We start from the raw sequence: 19,605 nt of genomic DNA, 5'->3' as shown, positions 1-19,605 counted from the left end.
TTCATCTACAGTATGTCAGTAATCAAACATTAAGAACATTGTCAGTAACCAGAATCAAAATTCTCACCGGAGAAGAGGAGCCGATCTTCTCCATGTATTCAATCTCATAGTCCGATGCTGAGGAAGAGCAGACGGAGACAAACTTATAGAGGGCGGAGTTATGCAGACAGACACCTTTCTATATAATGGAGCCTGTCTGCCTACCTACCTGTCTGTCATTTTAAGTACACAGGGAAGCATTTTACATTTTAAACAAACACACACACACACCTCGACTGTTCTCATTGACAAAGGATGTGAGGTCAGAGGGCAGCGGGAGGTCCTCCTTTGGGTCAGAGGTGAGCTCCGCCTCCATGTCCTGACAGGCTGTGTGTGCCCACTTGTGATTGGCGGAGGCCAGCTTCTCTTTGTGACTGGAGGACGAAGCAAGCTTCTCCTCATCCGTGGCGTGGTCATGCTGAGGCACAGGAATGGGGGGCGGGGCTTCATCTACTGGGGTGGGATCCTGGAGAGGATGAGTGATGGGTGGAGGATGGAAGAAAAGAATGATGGAGGGATGAAGGGCGGGGGAGTGGAGGAGAAGTGGGAGTGTGTATAGGTGTGTATTTACTGTATTGCTGTCTTTTTCCAAAGTCAAAATGTATCACATGGAGTCAGATTCCATATGCTTGGATGTGTGTGTATGTGTGTGTGTTTGTATGCACGTGTGTGTGCGTGTCAGGTGTGTGTGTGTGTGTGTGTGCACGTAAGTGTGAGAAAACACTGACTCACCTGTGATGACGAATCGCACCTCTTTGGAGATCTCTTCACTCTGAAAGTGTTACTGGGAGGAAGGAAAGACATCATAACTCACTGATCTCTGCAACTCCTTCCCCAATGAGACTTAATCAACCAGTCAAATCAATACTTCCTGGAATGCAAATGACCCCACGTGAATCAAAACAGTGTTTAGTTATAAAAACCATTTCCCATGTGATGCATCTAAAGGAGCATAAACTAATAGATAAAAAGGGATAATAACAGATCCCCCCAAAATATTGTTTGAGGAAACTAGATAAAATAAAATGACCATAGTAAACAAAAAATATTAGAAAAGTAAATTCTATTGTTCCAGTAGAGGAATACTTCCAATTTGTATTATCTATCTTTGTACAATGTTGTGGATGCTTAACATACCATATGTACATTTCTACTATACTTTTACTAACCCAATAAATGTTGATTTTTGTAAGCAATGATTTTCGTGTTCAATTCAACGCCACATCATCTGTCTACAGTGAGACTATGCTTCTAAACCTGTGAAAGAGGTACTCACTTGAACTCCTAATGACGGTTTAAGACAGGATTAATCATCAGTAGTTTAGTCAGTGTATATTAGTGCTACTGTGCTACCCAACTACAGGAGGTTAAATGTTTCATTTTTGTCCAATCATAGTCCTGGCAACCTAATAGGGGCTGATTTAAGTGTTCACCCAAACACTAACACATTAGATTCCAACAACTAATGCCTTGTTGTGGAGTCGATTACTGCTATGAAGTATCATAGGGCCAAATCCCCTATTCCTTTGGTTCCCCGGGACTAAAACTGAGAACTGGATTAGGTTGTTAAGATCTGTGGTACTGGAAGGGTCTAACCCAACCAACCTACCTAACCCCCATGACTAACCTCTGCTGCCTGTCAAGACAGTTCTCCCTACTGGGGGAATGTTCTCTTTCAGAATCGGTGCACCTGTTCAAGACATAAGATGATATGGCAAGATGCATCGCAAACATTGTAGCAAATGGGTATGTTAGATGGTTCTGTGACTGGCCAGTGGACATGGCTGAGCTTCTGTGACTGGCCAGTGGGTATGTTAGATGGTTCTGTGACTGGCCAGTGGGTAAGTTAAAGGTTCTGTGACTGGCCAGTGGGCATGGTAGAGCTTCTGTGACTGGCCAGTGGGCATGGTAGAGCTTCTGTGACTGGCCAATGGGCATGGTAGAGCTTCTGTGACTGGCAAATGGGCATGGTAGAGCTTCTGTGACTGGCAAATGGGCATGGTAGAGCTTCTGTGACAGGCTGATGGGCGTGGTAAAAATTCACTCATTGGTTGTCTTTATGATACAGTACTGTTAAAAACTATGGTTGAAAAATTCCAGAAAATTTCCCACATTTCCCATGTTTCCCAGAAAACCTGTCTTGAGCATTCCTAGAATCCCTGGGAAAACCTGGGATTTTGTGGGAAAGTGACCAGAATTGCAAACTTAGTAGTGATGCATGGCACGGGATACCACGTTCGTTCGGAGGACAGGATGTTTCCCAAATTCCCCAAAACTAAAATATTGTATAAAGTTAGTGGTCCAAGCAGTAGAGGGTAAAAACATCAGGCTGTCCTTAGTGTACTTACAACAGACAACACAGAGAGGAGCCCATGGATTTCCTGGGATACAGGAGAACACACAGACAGACAGGTGACAGACAGACAGGTGACAGAGCAACAGACAGACAGACAAACAAACAGATAGCAAAAAAGGTGACAGACAGACAAGTGACAGACACAGACAGACAAACCGACAATCCTCTATCTCTCTCTCTTTGTCTTTCTCTCCTCAACACCCTGATATACCACTGAAATATTGATATACCATTGAGGGATCAACTGCATAATGAAACAGTATTCACTCTCTCTCTTTCACACCCAGACACTTACAAGCGTGACCACACACAAACACACAGTGTTCAAACTTACGATTTGATAGGTTTCTTTTTCGGCTTGGCCGGTTTGTTTTGGTTGTGGTCTCCCAGGTCACCAATGTCGTCATTATCATTATCAACCTCATTGTCATTGGCCGATACCTCAAAGGAGGCAGATCCTGAGACAGCCTTGGGAGGAGATGCCGCCCTCCTATTGGATGAACCCTTGAAGGGGTCCACACCAGACTCGTTGTAAGTTTCCGAGTCAAAGCTGTAGGAGGGTTTGTTCATCTTCGGAGAGTTTGGGATCCCGCTGTTTGAGCCAAACGGGTTGAAGTTAGGGTCCTCCCATTGGGCGGGGTCAAAGTTATACGAGGCCTTAGGGATGGGGATGTCGTCGTCGGGGACAATGGTGGGGGCGTTGTCGAGCGACTCAGATGACAGCTGGACAGCCTTCTTCAGGCCCAGTCTGGGTTTCCGGAGGGGCATCTGATGATAATATCCACAGGTAACATAATAAAAAGCACTATCATGATAACCACAGGTAACATAATAATAAACATTATCATGATAACCACAGGTAACATAATAAACATTATCATAATAACCACAGGTAACATAATAATAATCATTTTCAAAATATCCACAGGTAACATAATAAACATTATCATAATAACCACAGGTAACATAATAATAATCATTTTCAAAATATCCACAGGTAACATAATAATAAGCATTATCATAATATCCACAGGTAACATAATAATAAGCATTATCATAATATCCACAGGTAACATAATAATAAGCATTATCATAATATCCACAGGTAACATAATAATAAGCATTATCATAATATCCACAGGTAACATAATAATAAGCATTATCATAATGACTGCAATGTGACAATAACAATAACATCGTATTATTCAAGCTTCTCACATAAGTGACTTTACACAGAGAGCAAGACAATCAGCGACATGTTCAAGGATATGATCTATCGTGCTGACGGACCCACCTTGGAGCCTGGCTTCCTGCCCAGCTTCTTGGACGCTGGAGAGGCCTTGGCAGGCTCCTCCAGGTTCTCCTCAGAATAGTCAAATTCCAGTCTGACTGCGCCTGATGTGCGAATAGGAGGGCTAGTGGGGGGCGGAGCTAGTTCCTCGGTAGAGTCAAGAGGGGCAGCAGTTTTGCGACAGATAGGCGGCGTGCCTTCTTTCCTGCCCAACGGAGGGGAGGTAGCAACTCCTTTCCTGCCCAACGGAGGGGAGGTAGCAACTCCTTTCCTACCCAATGGGGGGGAGTTAGCGACTCCTTTCCTGCCCAATGGGGGGGAGTTAGCGACTCCTTTCCTGCCCAATGGGGGGGAGTTAGCGACTCCTTTCCTGCCCAATGGGGGGGAGTTAGCGACTTTACTCCCTCCTGTGTTGAATGGATCAATGTCCTCAAAGTTGTCTGGGTCCCATTTGTAGGCCCCAATTGGGGGGATGGGCGAGGAGCCCTCTGATGATGGGACCGCCTCGGACACAGGAAGAGGGATGTCCTCCGGTCTGAGGGGTATGGAAATCTCTGGGCCTGGCACAGGAGTATGGACTGGGATTGGTTGATTATCTGTCTCTGGGCTAGTGTGATTGGTCTCTTCAATAAGAGGGGCGGGGCTTTCCACACGTGGCTTTCTCGTTCGGCGGAGTGTTCCCCCCGGGCTGGGTGTGGCCGAGGCGGGGCCAGGGGCAGATTCAGCAGTGGCCCCGCCTTCCTGGTCCTCAGAGACCAACAGGGGGCTGTCTGCTCTGGTTTGCTTGGCCTTCCTCTTCAGCTCCGGCGTGGTACTGGAGGACGTAGGCTGAGGGGTCTCTGGGTTGGAGTTCTGCCTGAGGACAGGCTTCTTCTTTAGGGAGCCACCGGGACGGAGAGGCCCCTTCTTGGAGGGTCGACGGAGGGTCCCTGGAGCGCTCTCAGTACCACCGGCGATGCTGAAGGACTCAGCTAAGGGACAGTCTCCGCTGGCTATGGAGGACTCGCCTAGGTGTAGCGGGCCGGAGCCGTCGAGCTCCCCTGCTTGAAGGCTCAGAGAACGGGTCAGCGGCGATCGGTTCTGGGCCTCGGCCGCAGCGGCTGCAGCCAGGAGCTGGTCTAAGTTGTAGGCTCCACTAGCAGCGATTGGCTTGTCCTCATCGAAGACTATGGACAGGGAGCTACCATGGTGGCCTTTGGCCTCTGCCTTGAGTTCACCGTCATCCACAGAGTCACAGCCAAGACCTGAAGGAAAAGATTAGCCTTTTTACAGCAAATATTGCACACTAAAGACACACGGTTTATGACTGACTGAGGGGACGGCCATGTTCTTTTATCTAGGGAGCCCCTGTCTCCACATGTCCTGCTGTTGCATTGGTTTAAATCCAGCCCACTGCATTTTCAACAAAAAGTCTCTTCCCCCACTGCCCCTGTTCAATGAAGACAGAAATGCTTGAAAAAATCTGAAAACAATACAAATATCACTGTTCCTGTGTTTTAGACACAGAGAGAGAGAGGTTGTGTCTGGTTTTAGACAAGTGTAATAAAATTGATGGATGAGCTCTGAATATTTAATCATGACCTCCTGGTGAGCCAATCTGTAAAAGACCTCATAACAAAATGAACAATGGGATGGATGGCTGGAGCATTTCTGCATAGATAGGACCTGCTTATTAAAGAACCAGCCTGTCTTAATTTAAAAAATAAATAAATTAGATAAGACCAAACATGTCATAGTTAAAAATAAATAATTGAATAACTTATGCCAGAGTTTCTTATGAAGGACCAAAAATTAAAAATAAAGGTAAAAAGATGCATTAGACAATAACCTGCAAAACCTGCCAAAAGTAAGACCTCCTACATGACCACATCTGACTAGTACTTTATAGTGACTCTATGCGTAGATAAGACCTGTCTATATCCTGCAGGAAACAGCTCTGCTCACCGATGCTGGTCGAATAAAACAAAGAAAACCTCTGTTTGAAGAACCGGTCGTCACCACCAGGGGGTGCAATAAGCATCTCTTCTTTTTCTCCCTCTCGCCCCTTCTCTTTCCCCCATTGTGTGTGTGTGTGTGTATGTGTGTGTGTGTGTGTGTGCATGTATGTGTGTGTGTGTGTGTGTGTGCGCCTTTTTCTCACCTGTGTCTTCTGAGCTGAGCAGATGTGTGACAGTGTCTGTCTGGGTTGGAGACTTGACCGGGGTGGTCGACTCTGGCGTTTCGAAAGCTCCGTCCGAGTCTGAGCTCCTACAGAGGAGAACGAGGGGAAACAGAGTTGTATTCTTCACTATTACAGCTATTCATTTTTCTTGTCATAACTACACCATGTTTTTGTTTTGTGCTTTGCTGTATGAATCATTCCTCATTTTTCTTTTACATTTTAAATGCTGATCATTCAGAAGACTTTATTAGAAACAGAAGCGGACTAACATATAGTTCACCCCATTGTATTCTTCCTTGAATAAGGAGGGAATGAGCAGGAAGTAATCAATTGGGATTTCTGGTAAATCAGAGATTTTTGGAAAAATCCAAATGTTTTTGCAACCTTGGTGTAAATAAATGTAAATGTCATGGAAGGGCAGCCTGGCTGAGATATACAATGAATGAGACATTCAGAGAGTTAAGACAGACACGACGCATTGACATCCAATAATACAGACACAAATAAATAAATATACTGTACAGAAATTACAAAGAAAAATACCTTATGTCTTAAAAACTACAAATATCAGCAGACTGGAATGAATGAATGAGTAGATGTTTTAGTAGACGGTTCTACGGTTCTACTTTACAGTTCTCATGTTTCGCTTGACAAAGACTGTGCTGTGTTTCCAATTGGCTGTGTCCAGGATGTATCAGGCTAGAAACCCCACTCACAACATGGACAGACACACACGCATCACTGGTAGACTAGTAAAGCAAAAAATGAAAACGATGAATCTGAAACCAGAAGATACAGACATGGGACCACTCTCACAAACACAAACACACACACACACACACACACTCACTCACACATACACACACTCACACATATACACACTCACACATATACACACTCACACATATACACACGCACACTCACACACTCACACACTCACACACTCACACTCACACTCACTCACACTCACTCACACTCACACACACACACACACACACACACACTCACACACACTCACACACACTCACACACATGAACAAACTCTCACACACACACTCACACACACGCACAAACAGACACTCACACACACACAAAGATGATAGCTGAGAATCTACTAATTGACACATTCAATGCACCAAACAATATTCATTCTGACCGACAAAATGACAGGGCAGGTTAACTGGCAGGCTAACTGACAGGCTACAGGGCAGGCTAACTGAGAGGCTATAGGGAAGGCTAACTGACAAGCTAACTGACTTGCTACAGGGCAGGCTGACAGGATAAAGGAAAAGCAACACATAACAGCCAACGCATCTCAGCTCGCTGCATCCCTCAGTCTCTCCCTTCCCACCTCCGTCTCCCACCTCCGTCTCTCACCTCTGTCTGGCCAGGATCATGGCATCATGCCTAGATCCCCAGGACAGTCTCTGGAGCATCCCCAGAGCAGGGTCAGTTGGACTGTTCTCATCCCCAGGGCTGCTGCCCCTGTACAGGGTATCCCAGCCCCAACGAGCCCACTGCATAGGGGACAGAGCCCCCCAGACCGGGGCCATGTCTGGCTCTCCTTCAGCCCAGTGGACGCCAGCTGCTCTCCTCTTTCTCTTTCCTCCTCTCTCTCTGTCTCTTCTCCCTCTATATCTTTCTCTCCGTCTCTTCTCCCTCTATATCTTTCTCTCCGTCTCTTCTCCCTCTATATCTTTCTCTCCCACTTGTTCTCGGTCTCTCCTTCCTCGTCCAAATCCTCCACTCCTTTTGTTTTCTCTCAGTCCTTCATTCTGATCTTCATCCTTTTCAGCTCTGGAGGGTTCTTCTTATTAGTTCTAGTTCCTTTCCTTCATGCACCTCTTCATCCCTGCTATAATGTATATCCTTCCCCTGTCTGCTTATTCTTCTGGATCCCACCTTTTCCTCTCTGGGTCTAAACGATGCTTTCTCCCTGCCTCGTTGTCTAAATGCGGCTTGGGACTCGGCACCTGCAGATATTCTTGCACACTACCTCATTCTCTCTCTCTCCCTCCCTCTCTCCATCTCTCCACCCCCACCCCCCACCCCTACTCTCTTCCTTCCCGGATGTGAACACGCTGGAACTGAAGATGCTGGCAGTTTTGTTCTGCGACTGTCAGAGACGTCCAGGGTTTCACACACACACAACTCTGCTCTCATTGGCTGGTTCAGAGCATGGCAGGAGCAGTCTGTCAATGGAGGCTGATGAAACTAGATGTATCCCTCCCAATCATTTTCTCTCGTTCTCTACATCCCTCCCTCTCTGGACCGCGCGCGCAGCCTCTTCCCCTCCCAGTCCTCATCCTTCCCTTCACTCTCCCTTCCCTCCCCTTTCCTGCACAGGATGTTGTTATGGGAAAATTGACGGTTTGGTGCTTTGCCGAGCTTCCAAGTGGTGCAGAGGACACACCCAGCGACCCCACTCTGCTCAGCGAACATGCTTCACCTGAACTGGACTGACACACGGATACAGAACTATCACTTTGTCATCCGAACGCACACACACACGTCACACCCACACACATTACATGCACACATATTACATAAATGGTAATAAATTATCCACCAGTCATTGAGCAGCTACTGCCTAAAACTAGTATTGTTTTTTGTCTTTCAGATCAGGCTTTTTACAACCACTGTACCATAAAACGTCAGAAACTAGATGGAAAGTGTCTCACCTTTCTGTGCACCCTAGCAGGCACGCTAACCCAAATTCACTCACCCACACACACTCACGCATACACGCACACAACCCCGGCAGCATTCTGGGAAAGTCAGTCACCCCCGCTGTGAACATGGAGGGAGATAAAAGGAACATTAATATTGATTCATGACAACCTGAGGGGTTTCTGTCTCACATCCAGACAGATAACAGAAACACTAGACAACCGACACATCAGACAAAAGACATCAGACAATAGTCACATCATACAACAGACACATCAGACACACCAGATAACAGACACATCAGGCAATAGTCACATCAGACAAAAGATGCCCCAGACAACCAACAAATCAGACGACCGACACCCCAGTTCAGCGACACATCAGATAACAGACACAACCACACATCAACCTCCTTTGCTCAATAACCTGATTTCTCCTGCCACAATGACCACAATTTAGAGTCTGACGTTACTGTTCAGTTTGAGACCAGGGAGCATTGTGACACGTTGCGACATTGCAAAGCCAGATCTGACTGGGCTTTATTCTGAGAGAATTTGTGCAGATCCGGGCCAAGAACAGGATCAGAAGTGATCACTTACTTAAAAGAAAAAGCATTTAAAAAATGTAGAATACATGAGGATTTAATCAGGATTTGCAACCTTGTATCATCTGAACACATGACGACAGGAAAACCTGTTGAATTCAGCATGTGTAGAATATCAGGATATTTGCTTGAAAAGTGCATTTATTTTTGCTCAGGTAATAAATTCAAAGAGCCATCCAAACTTCTGCCAACCAGGAAGTGTGAAGGACTGACCTTTTATATCATGAGTACAGCTGCTCTAGGAGATGATAATCTATCCCCTTGAAGAGCTGTTTCTATCCATCTGCATGAATAATATTTTACCAACACATCCTGTTTCTATCACCTCAGTTTTTACCGTACTTAATAGGACTACTTTAATCGCAAAAAACTGTGGTTGGAAAAATGGTGACAGAGGAAAAAAAATACCACTGTTTTACCACACATCCATCTGGATCCCTGAAAGGAGTTGGGCCTGACACATTTCTCCCTGCCCAATATATTTATCGGAACGTGGGTGTAGCTCCGTGATTGGCTAGGAGTCGCGTATTGCCATTAGCAGCCGTTTAGCCAGACGGTTGACGATGCAGTACGACAACACACACAATCACCATGGTAACTGGGAACAGCTAGCCTAATGCCATATGTTCCACTGTGGTTAGGGTCCAAACTGGCAGCAAGCAGCCGATAGAACAGCCGACACACACACACACACACGCTGTTTGGTACGTACAAGTGTGTTCACACACGCAAAAACACACACTCCAACACACATACACACACACAGACAGTTGCACAAATGCATAACACATAAGTACATGGTCTCCAAAGGGCACTAAAATCTGGATTATATATATTTTAAGACATGCATAGCAGATTAAAAACACTGGAGATTTATTCCATTAATATCTGTTCAGGACATTATCCGACCCAGGCTACGTGGTCTGGAGCTTTTGAGGAAGAGAGGAAAAGAGAACGAGGGATGGAAAGAGAGAAAGAGCAGCTTGAGCGAACAAAGCAGAGGAAGAAAGAGGGAGGGAAACACACAGGCAGACCTGAGTGCCTGGAGACGCCACGGATTAGCTGGCAGGACACACACACACGCACACACACAGAACAATTTACACAAAGACACCCACTGATAATGTTTTCTGTTATTATAATAATTGCTATTATTATTAATAAATTACATTTCAATGTTATAGTTTTTCCAGCATTTTGAGCAGGAACCTTCAAGTAAGACTTTTGTTGTGCGTTTTGCTTCCTATCAGACACTGGGGCAGATCTATCTGTTAGGAGGTGGACAACAGACAGGCTCTATTAGACACTGGGGCAGATCTATCTGTTAGGAGGTGGACAACAGACAGACTCTATTAGACACTGGGGCAGATCTATCTGTTAGGAGGTGGACAACAGACAGGCTCTATTAGACACTGGGGCAGATCTATCTGTTAGGAGGTGGACAACAGACAGACTCTATTAGACACTGGGGCAGATCTATCTGTTAGGAGGTGGACAACAGACAGACTCTATTAGACACTGGGGCAGATCTATCTGTTAGGAGGTGGACAACAGACAGACTCTATTAGACACTGGGGCAGATCTATCTGTTAGGAGGTGGACAACAGACAGGCTCTATTAGACACAGGGGCAGATCTATCTGTTAGGAGGTGGACAACAGACAGGCTCTATTAGACACAGGGGCAGATCTATCTGTTAGGAGGTGGACAACAGACAGACTCTATTAGACACTGGGGCAGATCTATCTGTTAGGAGGTGGACAACAGACAGGCTCTATTAGACACAGGGCAGATCTATCTGTTAGGAGGTGGACAACAGACAGGCTCTATTAGACACAGGGCAGATCTATCTGTTAGGAGGTGGACAACAGACAGGCTCTATCAGACACATGGCAGATCTATCTGTTAGGAGGTGGACAACAGACAGGCTCTATCAGACACAGGGCAGATCTATCTGTTAGGAGGTGGACAACAGACAGGCTCCTCCTCTCAGACACATGGATCTGTTTCTCAACTAACCCACCAAAGGCTCTAAGCTCTTGCATTCTACACAGACGTCTAGTCTAGCTCTAGAGACGGCAAGATAGAGTGGTAAAAGAAAGGAGAAGAGAGGGGAGGAGAAATGAGAGGACAAAGAGATAGTACCATAGCCTGCTGTCATCCTTTCAGCCTCCCTCTACCCCTCTCTCCTCCTTCAACAAAATGGAGGTACACTGAAACGTTGAAACAGTGAGTATCTCAGGATGTAGAGTTGCTATTCCTTTTGTTTCTGGTGTCGGTTAGGCGTCATACTGACTGTGCAGACCACTGTCTCACTGGCTGTCTGATCTGGAGCAGGATGGAGACTGAAATGACAGGGCAGCAGGACTGGAGCAGAACAGGCGTGACGGAGAAAAGAAGCTGTTGGGTGGGAGGGTGTATGGTCGTCTGATAGCAGCTGTGTTAATTGTCTGTGCGTGTGTGTGTATGTGTGTGTGTGTGTTTGTCACTGCTAAACAGATGTCTCCACACTTCAACATGTGACAGTGACTGAGGTTTTTTTCACCTCTCCCCTTTTCTCTGTCCTTCCCTTTAGACCTCTCCCATTTTTTCTCTCTCACCTCTCTCTCTCGCTCCTGTCTCTTTCCTCTCATTCAACATCTCTACCCACCCCCTTTCTTACCCCTTCAGTCCTATCTCTCTCCATTTCCTCCACTCTCGTCAAGGCCTACTTTTCTTCGTCAGTCCTCTTTCTTTCTCTGACCTGTTTCTCTGAGATGATGGCAGTGAGTGGTTGTGCCAAAAGAGGGCACCATTGGGCTGTTTTTTCATTTCAAGTGATCTCCATATCTACCTGGGGCTTTTATGAATCACAAATAAATACAATGTGTGGATATCGAATAACTATGACAAATGCATTCAGTATGAAATATGTGATTTATGAATAATGAATAAATATCTGACAATTTAATAGTAAATAAATACATATGATAAATGAATCATGGCAGAAAAATCTAAACACTTGGCACTATTCAAAGAGAAAAGCCAGCTTCCGCATTTAACTCCACAGACAGGTGACTGTAGTGGATTGGAGGATTGTAGTACAAAATAATAACCCTAACCCTAACCTCAACCTAACCTCAACCTACGATATTATTTTATTTTATTTTTTATTCTGCATCAGTAAAATCAGTATTTCTGAGAACTATTTTTAGGAATCGTTAATGCTGCAGAAAAATGTAAACTTTGATATGTCTCTGAAAGGCCTGTGATAAGTATGTAATGATTCTTAAAGAGGAAACTAAGTTAATGCAGTCCATAGGCCAAGTGGAACTGTGTGTTTCTGTTGTGTTTAGACTGTGATAATAAACGTAAGGTAGATTAAGCCGGTATTAGATATACAGTCATAAGTTTACATATCTTGGCAGAAATTGTGACATTTTAGCATTGATTTTGATAATATGACTGATCATGCAAAAAAAAATTTTTATTTAAGGATAGTGATCATATGAAGCCATTTATTATCATATAGTTGTTTGGCTCCTTTTTAAATCATAATGATAAGAGAAATCACCGAAATGGCCCTGATCAAAAGTTTACATACCCTTGAATGTTTGGCCTTGTAACAGACACACAAGGTGACACACACAGGTGAAAATGGCAATTAAAGGTGAATATCCCACATCTGTGGCTTTTTAAATTGCAATTAGTGTCTGTGTATAAATAGTAAATGTGTTTGTTAGCTCTCATGTGGATGCACTGAGCAGGCTAGATACTGAGCCATGGAGAGCAGAAAAGAACTGTGTAACAAGGTAATGGAAATTTTCAAAGATGGAAAAGAATATAAAAAGATATCCAAAGCTTTGCAAATGCCAGTGAGTACTGTTCAATCACTTATTAAGAAGTGGAAAATTCAGAGATCTCTTGATACCAAGCCACGGTCAGGTAGACCAAAAAAAGATGTCAGCCAAAACTGCCAGAATAATTTTTTGGGATACAAAGAAAAACACACAGGTAACCTCAGGAGAAATACAGGCTACTCTGGGAAAAGACGGTGTGGTTGTTTCAATGAGCACAATACGACAATACTTGAATAAAAATGAGCTGCATGGTCGAGTTGCCAGAAAGAAGCCTTTACTGTACCAATGCCACAAAAAAGCCTGGTTACAATATGCACATGGGACGCTCTTGGACTTTCCAGAACGACAATTTTCCTAAACACAAGGTCAAGTTGACCCTCCAGTGGTTACAGCAGAAAAAGGTGAAGGTTGTGGAGTGGCCATCACAGCCTCCTGACCTTATAATCATCAAGCCACTCTGGGGAGATCTCAAACGTGCAGTCCATGCAAGACGACCAAAGACTTTGCATTAAGCTGAAGGCATTTGGCCAAGATGAATGGGCAGCTATACCACCTGCAAGAATTCAGGGCCTCATAGACAACTATTACAAAAGACTGCACGCTATCATTGATGCTAAAGGGGGCAATACACATTATTAAGAACCAAGGGTATGTAGACTTTTGAACAGCGGTGAGTTCATTTTGTAAATCCCATAAGAAATAAAGGGCTTGAATGTGAATCCCATAATAAATAAAAGACGTGTTTTGCCTGCTCACTCATGTTTTCTTTACAAATGGTACAAATATTACCAATTCTCCAAAACGTCCAATTCTTCAAACTTTTGAGCACAACTGTAGTACCATATACAGTACCAGATATAGTACTATATACAGTACTAGATACAGATCTGTGGAAGTAATTGGGGAATGTGAGCATGTTTACAAGAAAAGCTCCAAATCAACTGAAATCAACTTCATATAAAAAAAATATGCTCACTCATATTAACTGCAATATCGGGAGCCTTCACAAAGTGTTCAGACCCCTTCATTTTCTCAACATTTTGTAGTGTAATGGACACACATTTTCAATGTGGTTCAAATCCGTGCTTCGACTGGGCCACTCAAGGACATTCACAGACTTGTCCCAAAGCCACTCCAGCGTATGAAATGCTTCTGTCTAGCCACTTCACCATAAACACCTGATTGATGGAGTGCTGCAGAGATGTTGGCCCTTCTTCCTCTTATCTCTGCTGTTACAGTGGCCACTGGGTTTTTGGTCACCTCCCTGACGAAGGCCCTTCATGCCCAGTTACTTATTTTGGCCGGACGGACAGCTTGAGTTTTGGTGGTTCCACATTTCTTCCATTTTACAGTGATGGAACCCAATTGTGCTCCAGAGAACTTCTGATGCTTCAGAAATGTCTTTTTTTACTTTCAAAGACCAGTGCCTCAGCACAACCTCAGAGGTCTATGGATAGTTCCTTGGACTTCATGGGTTGGTTTTACACATGCATAGTAAAGCGTGGGACCACCCAAAGGCAATGCCACACCCATCGACATTAGTTTCTTCACAACATTGGGTCTGGAGCCGAGTGCCCGCCCCCAAACACAGATGGAGTATAAACTGCACAAACAAACTATCAAAACGGCGATCGGTTGATTTGCATTTGAGTGTGGCACCTCTAGTGGCATCAGGGTAATAACCCCTGACACCCCAACCTCTTAAGGTTGTCTCGGGTTATGGAACACATCATTTCACATTGACACACCATATGCACCACATTTTCCATTGGCTTTGAAACCCTAATTGGTTGGATAATATCCAATCCCTGATGACTTTGCACAATACCCCTCATTTTGTTGTCAACATAAACAAATTAAGCAGGGTAAGACGTCGTAGAGCATTAGGCAGATGGATCTGTCCATATAATAAAGCTCACCTCTTCAGTGAGGCGTTGTGTCCTGATCTTATTTAATTAATCTCCTCCATCCCTACTAGACACAGTAGGCTCTGATTAAAGTAGGTAATGTTGTGGAGTGGAGAACGTCAATAAGAGCACGTGTCCGGGATTTAGAGAAGCAAGCCTGTCACAGGTTAAATCCTCTGGGAAGTGAGTCAGCCAAGACACTCCCCCACCTCCCTGCCCTCGCTTCCCCCGTAGGTAGCTAGATTATGTCCCTGTACAACAACTACTGTTAACATTGATATGCACACACCCATACGCACAGACAGGTGGGGACAGAAAGTACTTGAAAAAGGGAACTCCTCTAGTTCTGGAGAAAGGATCCCTGAGTGATTTCTCCAGAAAATGACTCAGGGATCCTCAGGGATCATACAGTACGATCCAAATACTACAATATATGAGACAATACGATCCAAATACTACAGTATTTCAGAGAGGATGTTCCAAATACTACAGTATGTCATACAGTATGATCCAAATACTACAGTAAATCATTGTACGAACCAAATACTACAGTATATCAGAGAGGATGATCCAAATACTACAGAATGTCATACAGTACAATCCAAATACTACAGAATGTCATACAGTATGTTCCAAATACTATAGTATATCAGAGTGTATGATCCAAATACTACAGTATGTCATACAGTGTAATCCAAATACTATGATAAATCATTAGGATGAATGTTAAAGGCCCTGCAGGTTCTAGCTAACTACAGTCCTTATGTAACTCTATGTAAATGGTGTGAGACAGATGGTTGCATAACTGAAAAACTGAACATCTTAAAAGCTGTGTTCCTTTCCAGCTGGGAGAGCAGATCTCCTTTCTCCAAGGGTGACCACTCCGGTGCAGCAGGGAAAGGACTGCGGAAGCATGTGACTATTCACAACAAATTATGTGTCTTAATTTGGGCCAGTTTCAGTGATCCTTCAGCAACAAAGAATGATAATTATTATGTGGATTGTAAATAGTGGACATCTTTTGTTTGGGACGATACAAGTCTGACCTAGCCTTTAACCATCTGTATCTGTAACTAGCCTTTAACCACCATCTATATCTGTACCTAGCCTTTAACCATCTATATCTGTACCTAGCCTTTAACCATCTGTATCTGTACCTAGCCTTTAACCATCTGTATCTGTATTTAACCTTTAACCATCTGTATCTGTATCTAGCCTTTAACCACCCATCTGTATCTGTACCTAGCCTTTACCATTTCTATCTATACCTAGCCTTTAACCATCTGTATCTATACCTAGCCTTTAACCATCTGTATCTGTACCTAGCCTTTAACCATCTGTATCTATACCTAGCCTTTAACCATCTGTATCTGTACCTAGCCATTAACCACCATCTGTATCTGTACCTAGCCATTAACCATCTGTATCTGTAACTAGCCTTTAACCACCCATCTGTATCTGTACCTAGCCTTTAACCATCTGTATCTGTACCTAGCCTTTAACCATCTGTATCTGTACCTAGCCTTTAACCATCTGTATCTGTATCTAGCCTTTAACCATCTGTATCTGTACCTAGCCTTTAACCATCTGTATCTAGCCTTTAACCATCTGTATCTGTACCTAGCCATTAACCATCTGTATCTGTACCTAGCCATTAACCATCTGTATCGGTACCTAGCCTTTAACCACCCATCTGTATCTGTACCTAGCCTTTAACCATCTGTATCTGTACCTAGCATTTAACCATCTGTATCTGTATCTAGCCTTTAACCATCTGTATCTGTATCTAGCCTTTAACCATCTGTATCTGTATCTAGCCTTTAACCATCTGTATCTGTATCTAGCCTTTAACCATCTGTATCTGTATCTAGCCTTTAACCATCTGTATCTGTATCTAGCCTTTAACCATCTGTATCTGAACCTAGCCTTTAACCATCTGTATCTGTAACTAGCCTTTAACCATCTGTATCTGTACCTAGCCTTTAACCATCTGTATCTGTATCTAGCCTTTAACTATCTGTATCTGTACCTTGCCTTTAACCACCCATCTGTATCTGTACCTTGCCTTTAACCATCTGTACCTTGCCTTTAACCATCTGTATCTGTATCTTGCCTTTAACCATCTGTATCTGTACCTTGCCTTTAACCATCTGTATCTGTACCTTGCCTTTAACCATCTGTATCTGTATCTTGCCTTTAACCATCTGTAACTAGCCTTTAACCATCTGTATCTGTACCTAGCCTTTAACCATCTGTATCTGTAACTAGCCTTTAACCATCTGTATCTGTATCTAGCCTTTAACCATCTGTATCTGTATCTAGCCTTTAACCATCTGTATCTAGCCTTTAACCATCTGTATCTGTACCTTGCCTTTAACCATCTGTATCTGTACCTAGCCTTTAACCATCTGTATCTGTACCTAGCCTTTAACCATCTGTATCTGTACCTAGCCTTTAACCATCTGTATCTGTATTTAACCTTTAACCATCTGTATCTAGCCTTTAACCATCTGTATCTGTACCTAGCATTTAACCATCTGTATCTGTACCTAGCCTTTAACCATCTGTATCTGTACCTAGCCTTTAACCATCTGTATCTGTACCTTGCCTTTAACCATCTGTACCTTGCCTTTAACCATCTGTACCTAGCCTTTAACCATCTGTATCTGTACCTAGCCTTTAACCATCTGTATCTGTATCTTGCCTTTACCATCTGTATCTGTATCTAGCCTTTAACCACCCATCTGTATCTGTACCTAGCCTTTAACCATCTGTATCTGTACCTAGCCTTTAACCATCTGTATCTGTACCTAGCCTTTAACCATCTGTATCTGTATCTAGCCTCTAACCATCTGTATCTGTACCTAGCCATTAACCATCTGAATCTGTACCTAGCCTTTAACCACCCACTATAAAACCCCAACTTCTGCTTAACCCTTCCCAGCTACAGACATTTTCAAACAGTCCAAAAAGTGTAACCTGACACAAACCATTCTCTGTCCCTCTCACTTTCCTTCTCTTCTTCTTCCTCACATCCTTTCTCTCTCCTCTCTCGCCTTCCCTCTCTCCCTCTTCCTCTCATCCTTTCTCTCTACTTTCTTTCTTGCTCTCTTGCAGCCAGGGAGAGCAACGCTGTCTGTTTTAAGTCACCAGTTCTTCACTTTCCCCTCTAGCTCTGCTCTTCACTTCCTGATCCAGCTCTGCTCCTCACTACAGCATAGAATACTTCTGTCTCTTCAGGGTCAGACTGGGACAGGAAATCTAACACTAACACACACACACACACACACACGTTTACTTAGCTATTCATATGGGGATACCAAAGGTGACTGCCCTTAAAATATCCTGCTTGCACCAATCCTAAACCTAAACCTTACGCTAACCTTGATCTCAATAACCTAACATTTATGCATGAACGTAATTTTTCCCTAATACCTAAATCTAATACTAGCCGTTAATAACTAACCCCAACCTCCGTTGTAAATTTCACCGTAAACCTAGAACCTGAACTACAAATTGGGTCAATTTGGGGAAAGGAAAAATGTCCCAATTATTAAAAAGCAACCAAATTTGGGCTGCATTTCACCCCACTATATAGCTAACAAACCCATACACGGACACACACAGGTCCCATCCTCATTTCCATCACAAAGAAGAGCATCAGCGACCCCCCTCTCTCATACACGGGTATGGGATATAAATGGCTGTTACACCAGGAAGAGATCCACAGCGTCACTACCAAAACAACAACAGAAATGGCAGCGTTAGCCTGAACCACAATGATGTGGCTCGAGTCCCGGGCCAATCACACCTCAACTCAGGATGTTGGACTGAAAGCTTGGAACACAAAACCCAAACCTTGGAACTTTTAAATCCAGAACTCAGAACTCACATGGTCTCCGTGTGCTCCTTGGTTAGACCTGGGTCCTGTCCCTCTTCCACAGATTGGTCAGCTCCCATTCTCCTTGGTTACTTTCTCCTCCTCCTTCGACCACCCCCCACCCCCTGTCCTACCCCTCCGGCTCCTTCTGCTCCCTAGCTCCCTGCACATCCACCTGCTCCTCTTCTTCCTGAGCTCTCGCGGCCGGGAGGAGAGTCGCTGAGGTCGGCGGTGTGTGTATCCGTGCTGCAGTGCGGTTGGAGGAGAGGATCAGAGATTTGGGGCTGTCTGGTTCCCTCACTCATACAGTCTGCATCCCTGTCTCTGGTTCTTGCTCTTCCTTAATCCTTCTCTCTCTTCCTGTCTCCACGGTTCCTTGTCACTCCATATCTCTCCATTGTTATGGGTGCATTTCTTCACTGCTTCTCCTCCTTTCTCTCTCTTTCAGTTTGTTTCAGTCCATCTCTGTCTGTCTCTCTGTCTGTCTCTGTCCGTCTCAGTCTGTCTCTTCTGTCTGTCCATGGGATAAACACAACAGCAGCCGCTACGTAGAATGACGCAGCAGAAAGCCAAGAGAAATAATTCTCCACCAGCGTGAGATACAATCAAAGAATTTCCAAAACAATAACGTAGATGAGAGAAAGATGAAATCATCCGTTTCTCAGTGAGGCGTCTGTTTGTTTGATAACTCGATGATGTCGCTGAGGCTGAGCGGTGCTCTGTCTCCTCCCCCACTCCTCTCTCTCTCTCTCTCCCTCCCTCTCTCTCTCCTCAGCTCCCCCCTGGGAGACCAACCACCTTTAAAAAGACTGGCAGCTTGTTACAATGCCCAGGCAGGGCAGGACTAGATTACAATAGC

The 19,605-nt window shown here is 44.2% G+C and overlaps 1 protein-coding gene across 22 annotated transcripts in view; it reads right to left on the bottom strand.

Annotated features, from left to right (window-relative positions):
- The window catches only part of tacc2 (transforming, acidic coiled-coil containing protein 2), a 70,108-nt gene that overhangs the window by 17,808 nt on the left and 32,695 nt on the right, over window positions 1-19,605 (bottom strand). For 18 of the 22 annotated variants that reach the window (XM_029119841.2, XM_029119839.2, XM_029119842.2 and 15 more), the window contains exons 4-11: window positions 5,827-5,933; window positions 3,690-4,930; window positions 2,730-3,163; window positions 2,388-2,420; window positions 1,667-1,729; window positions 772-823; window positions 271-505; window positions 68-117 (exon numbers count right to left, since the gene is read on the bottom strand). In XM_029119841.2, the coding sequence (XP_028975674.2) occupies window positions 68-117; window positions 271-505; window positions 772-823; window positions 1,667-1,729; window positions 2,388-2,420; window positions 2,730-3,163; window positions 3,690-4,930; window positions 5,827-5,933 (2,215 nt within the window). The remainder of the gene's footprint in view (window positions 1-67; window positions 118-270; window positions 506-771; window positions 824-1,666; window positions 1,730-2,387; window positions 2,421-2,729; window positions 3,164-3,689; window positions 4,931-5,826; window positions 5,934-19,605) is intronic. The other 4 variants (XM_029119850.2, XM_029119856.2, XM_029119847.2 and 1 more) reach the window with 3 other exon arrangements.

This window comes from Esox lucius, chromosome 5 (assembly GCF_011004845.1).
Source record: "Esox lucius isolate fEsoLuc1 chromosome 5, fEsoLuc1.pri, whole genome shotgun sequence".
Lineage (NCBI taxonomy): Eukaryota > Metazoa > Chordata > Actinopteri > Esociformes > Esocidae > Esox > Esox lucius.
This window is presented reverse-complemented; position numbering and strand designations above follow the sequence as displayed.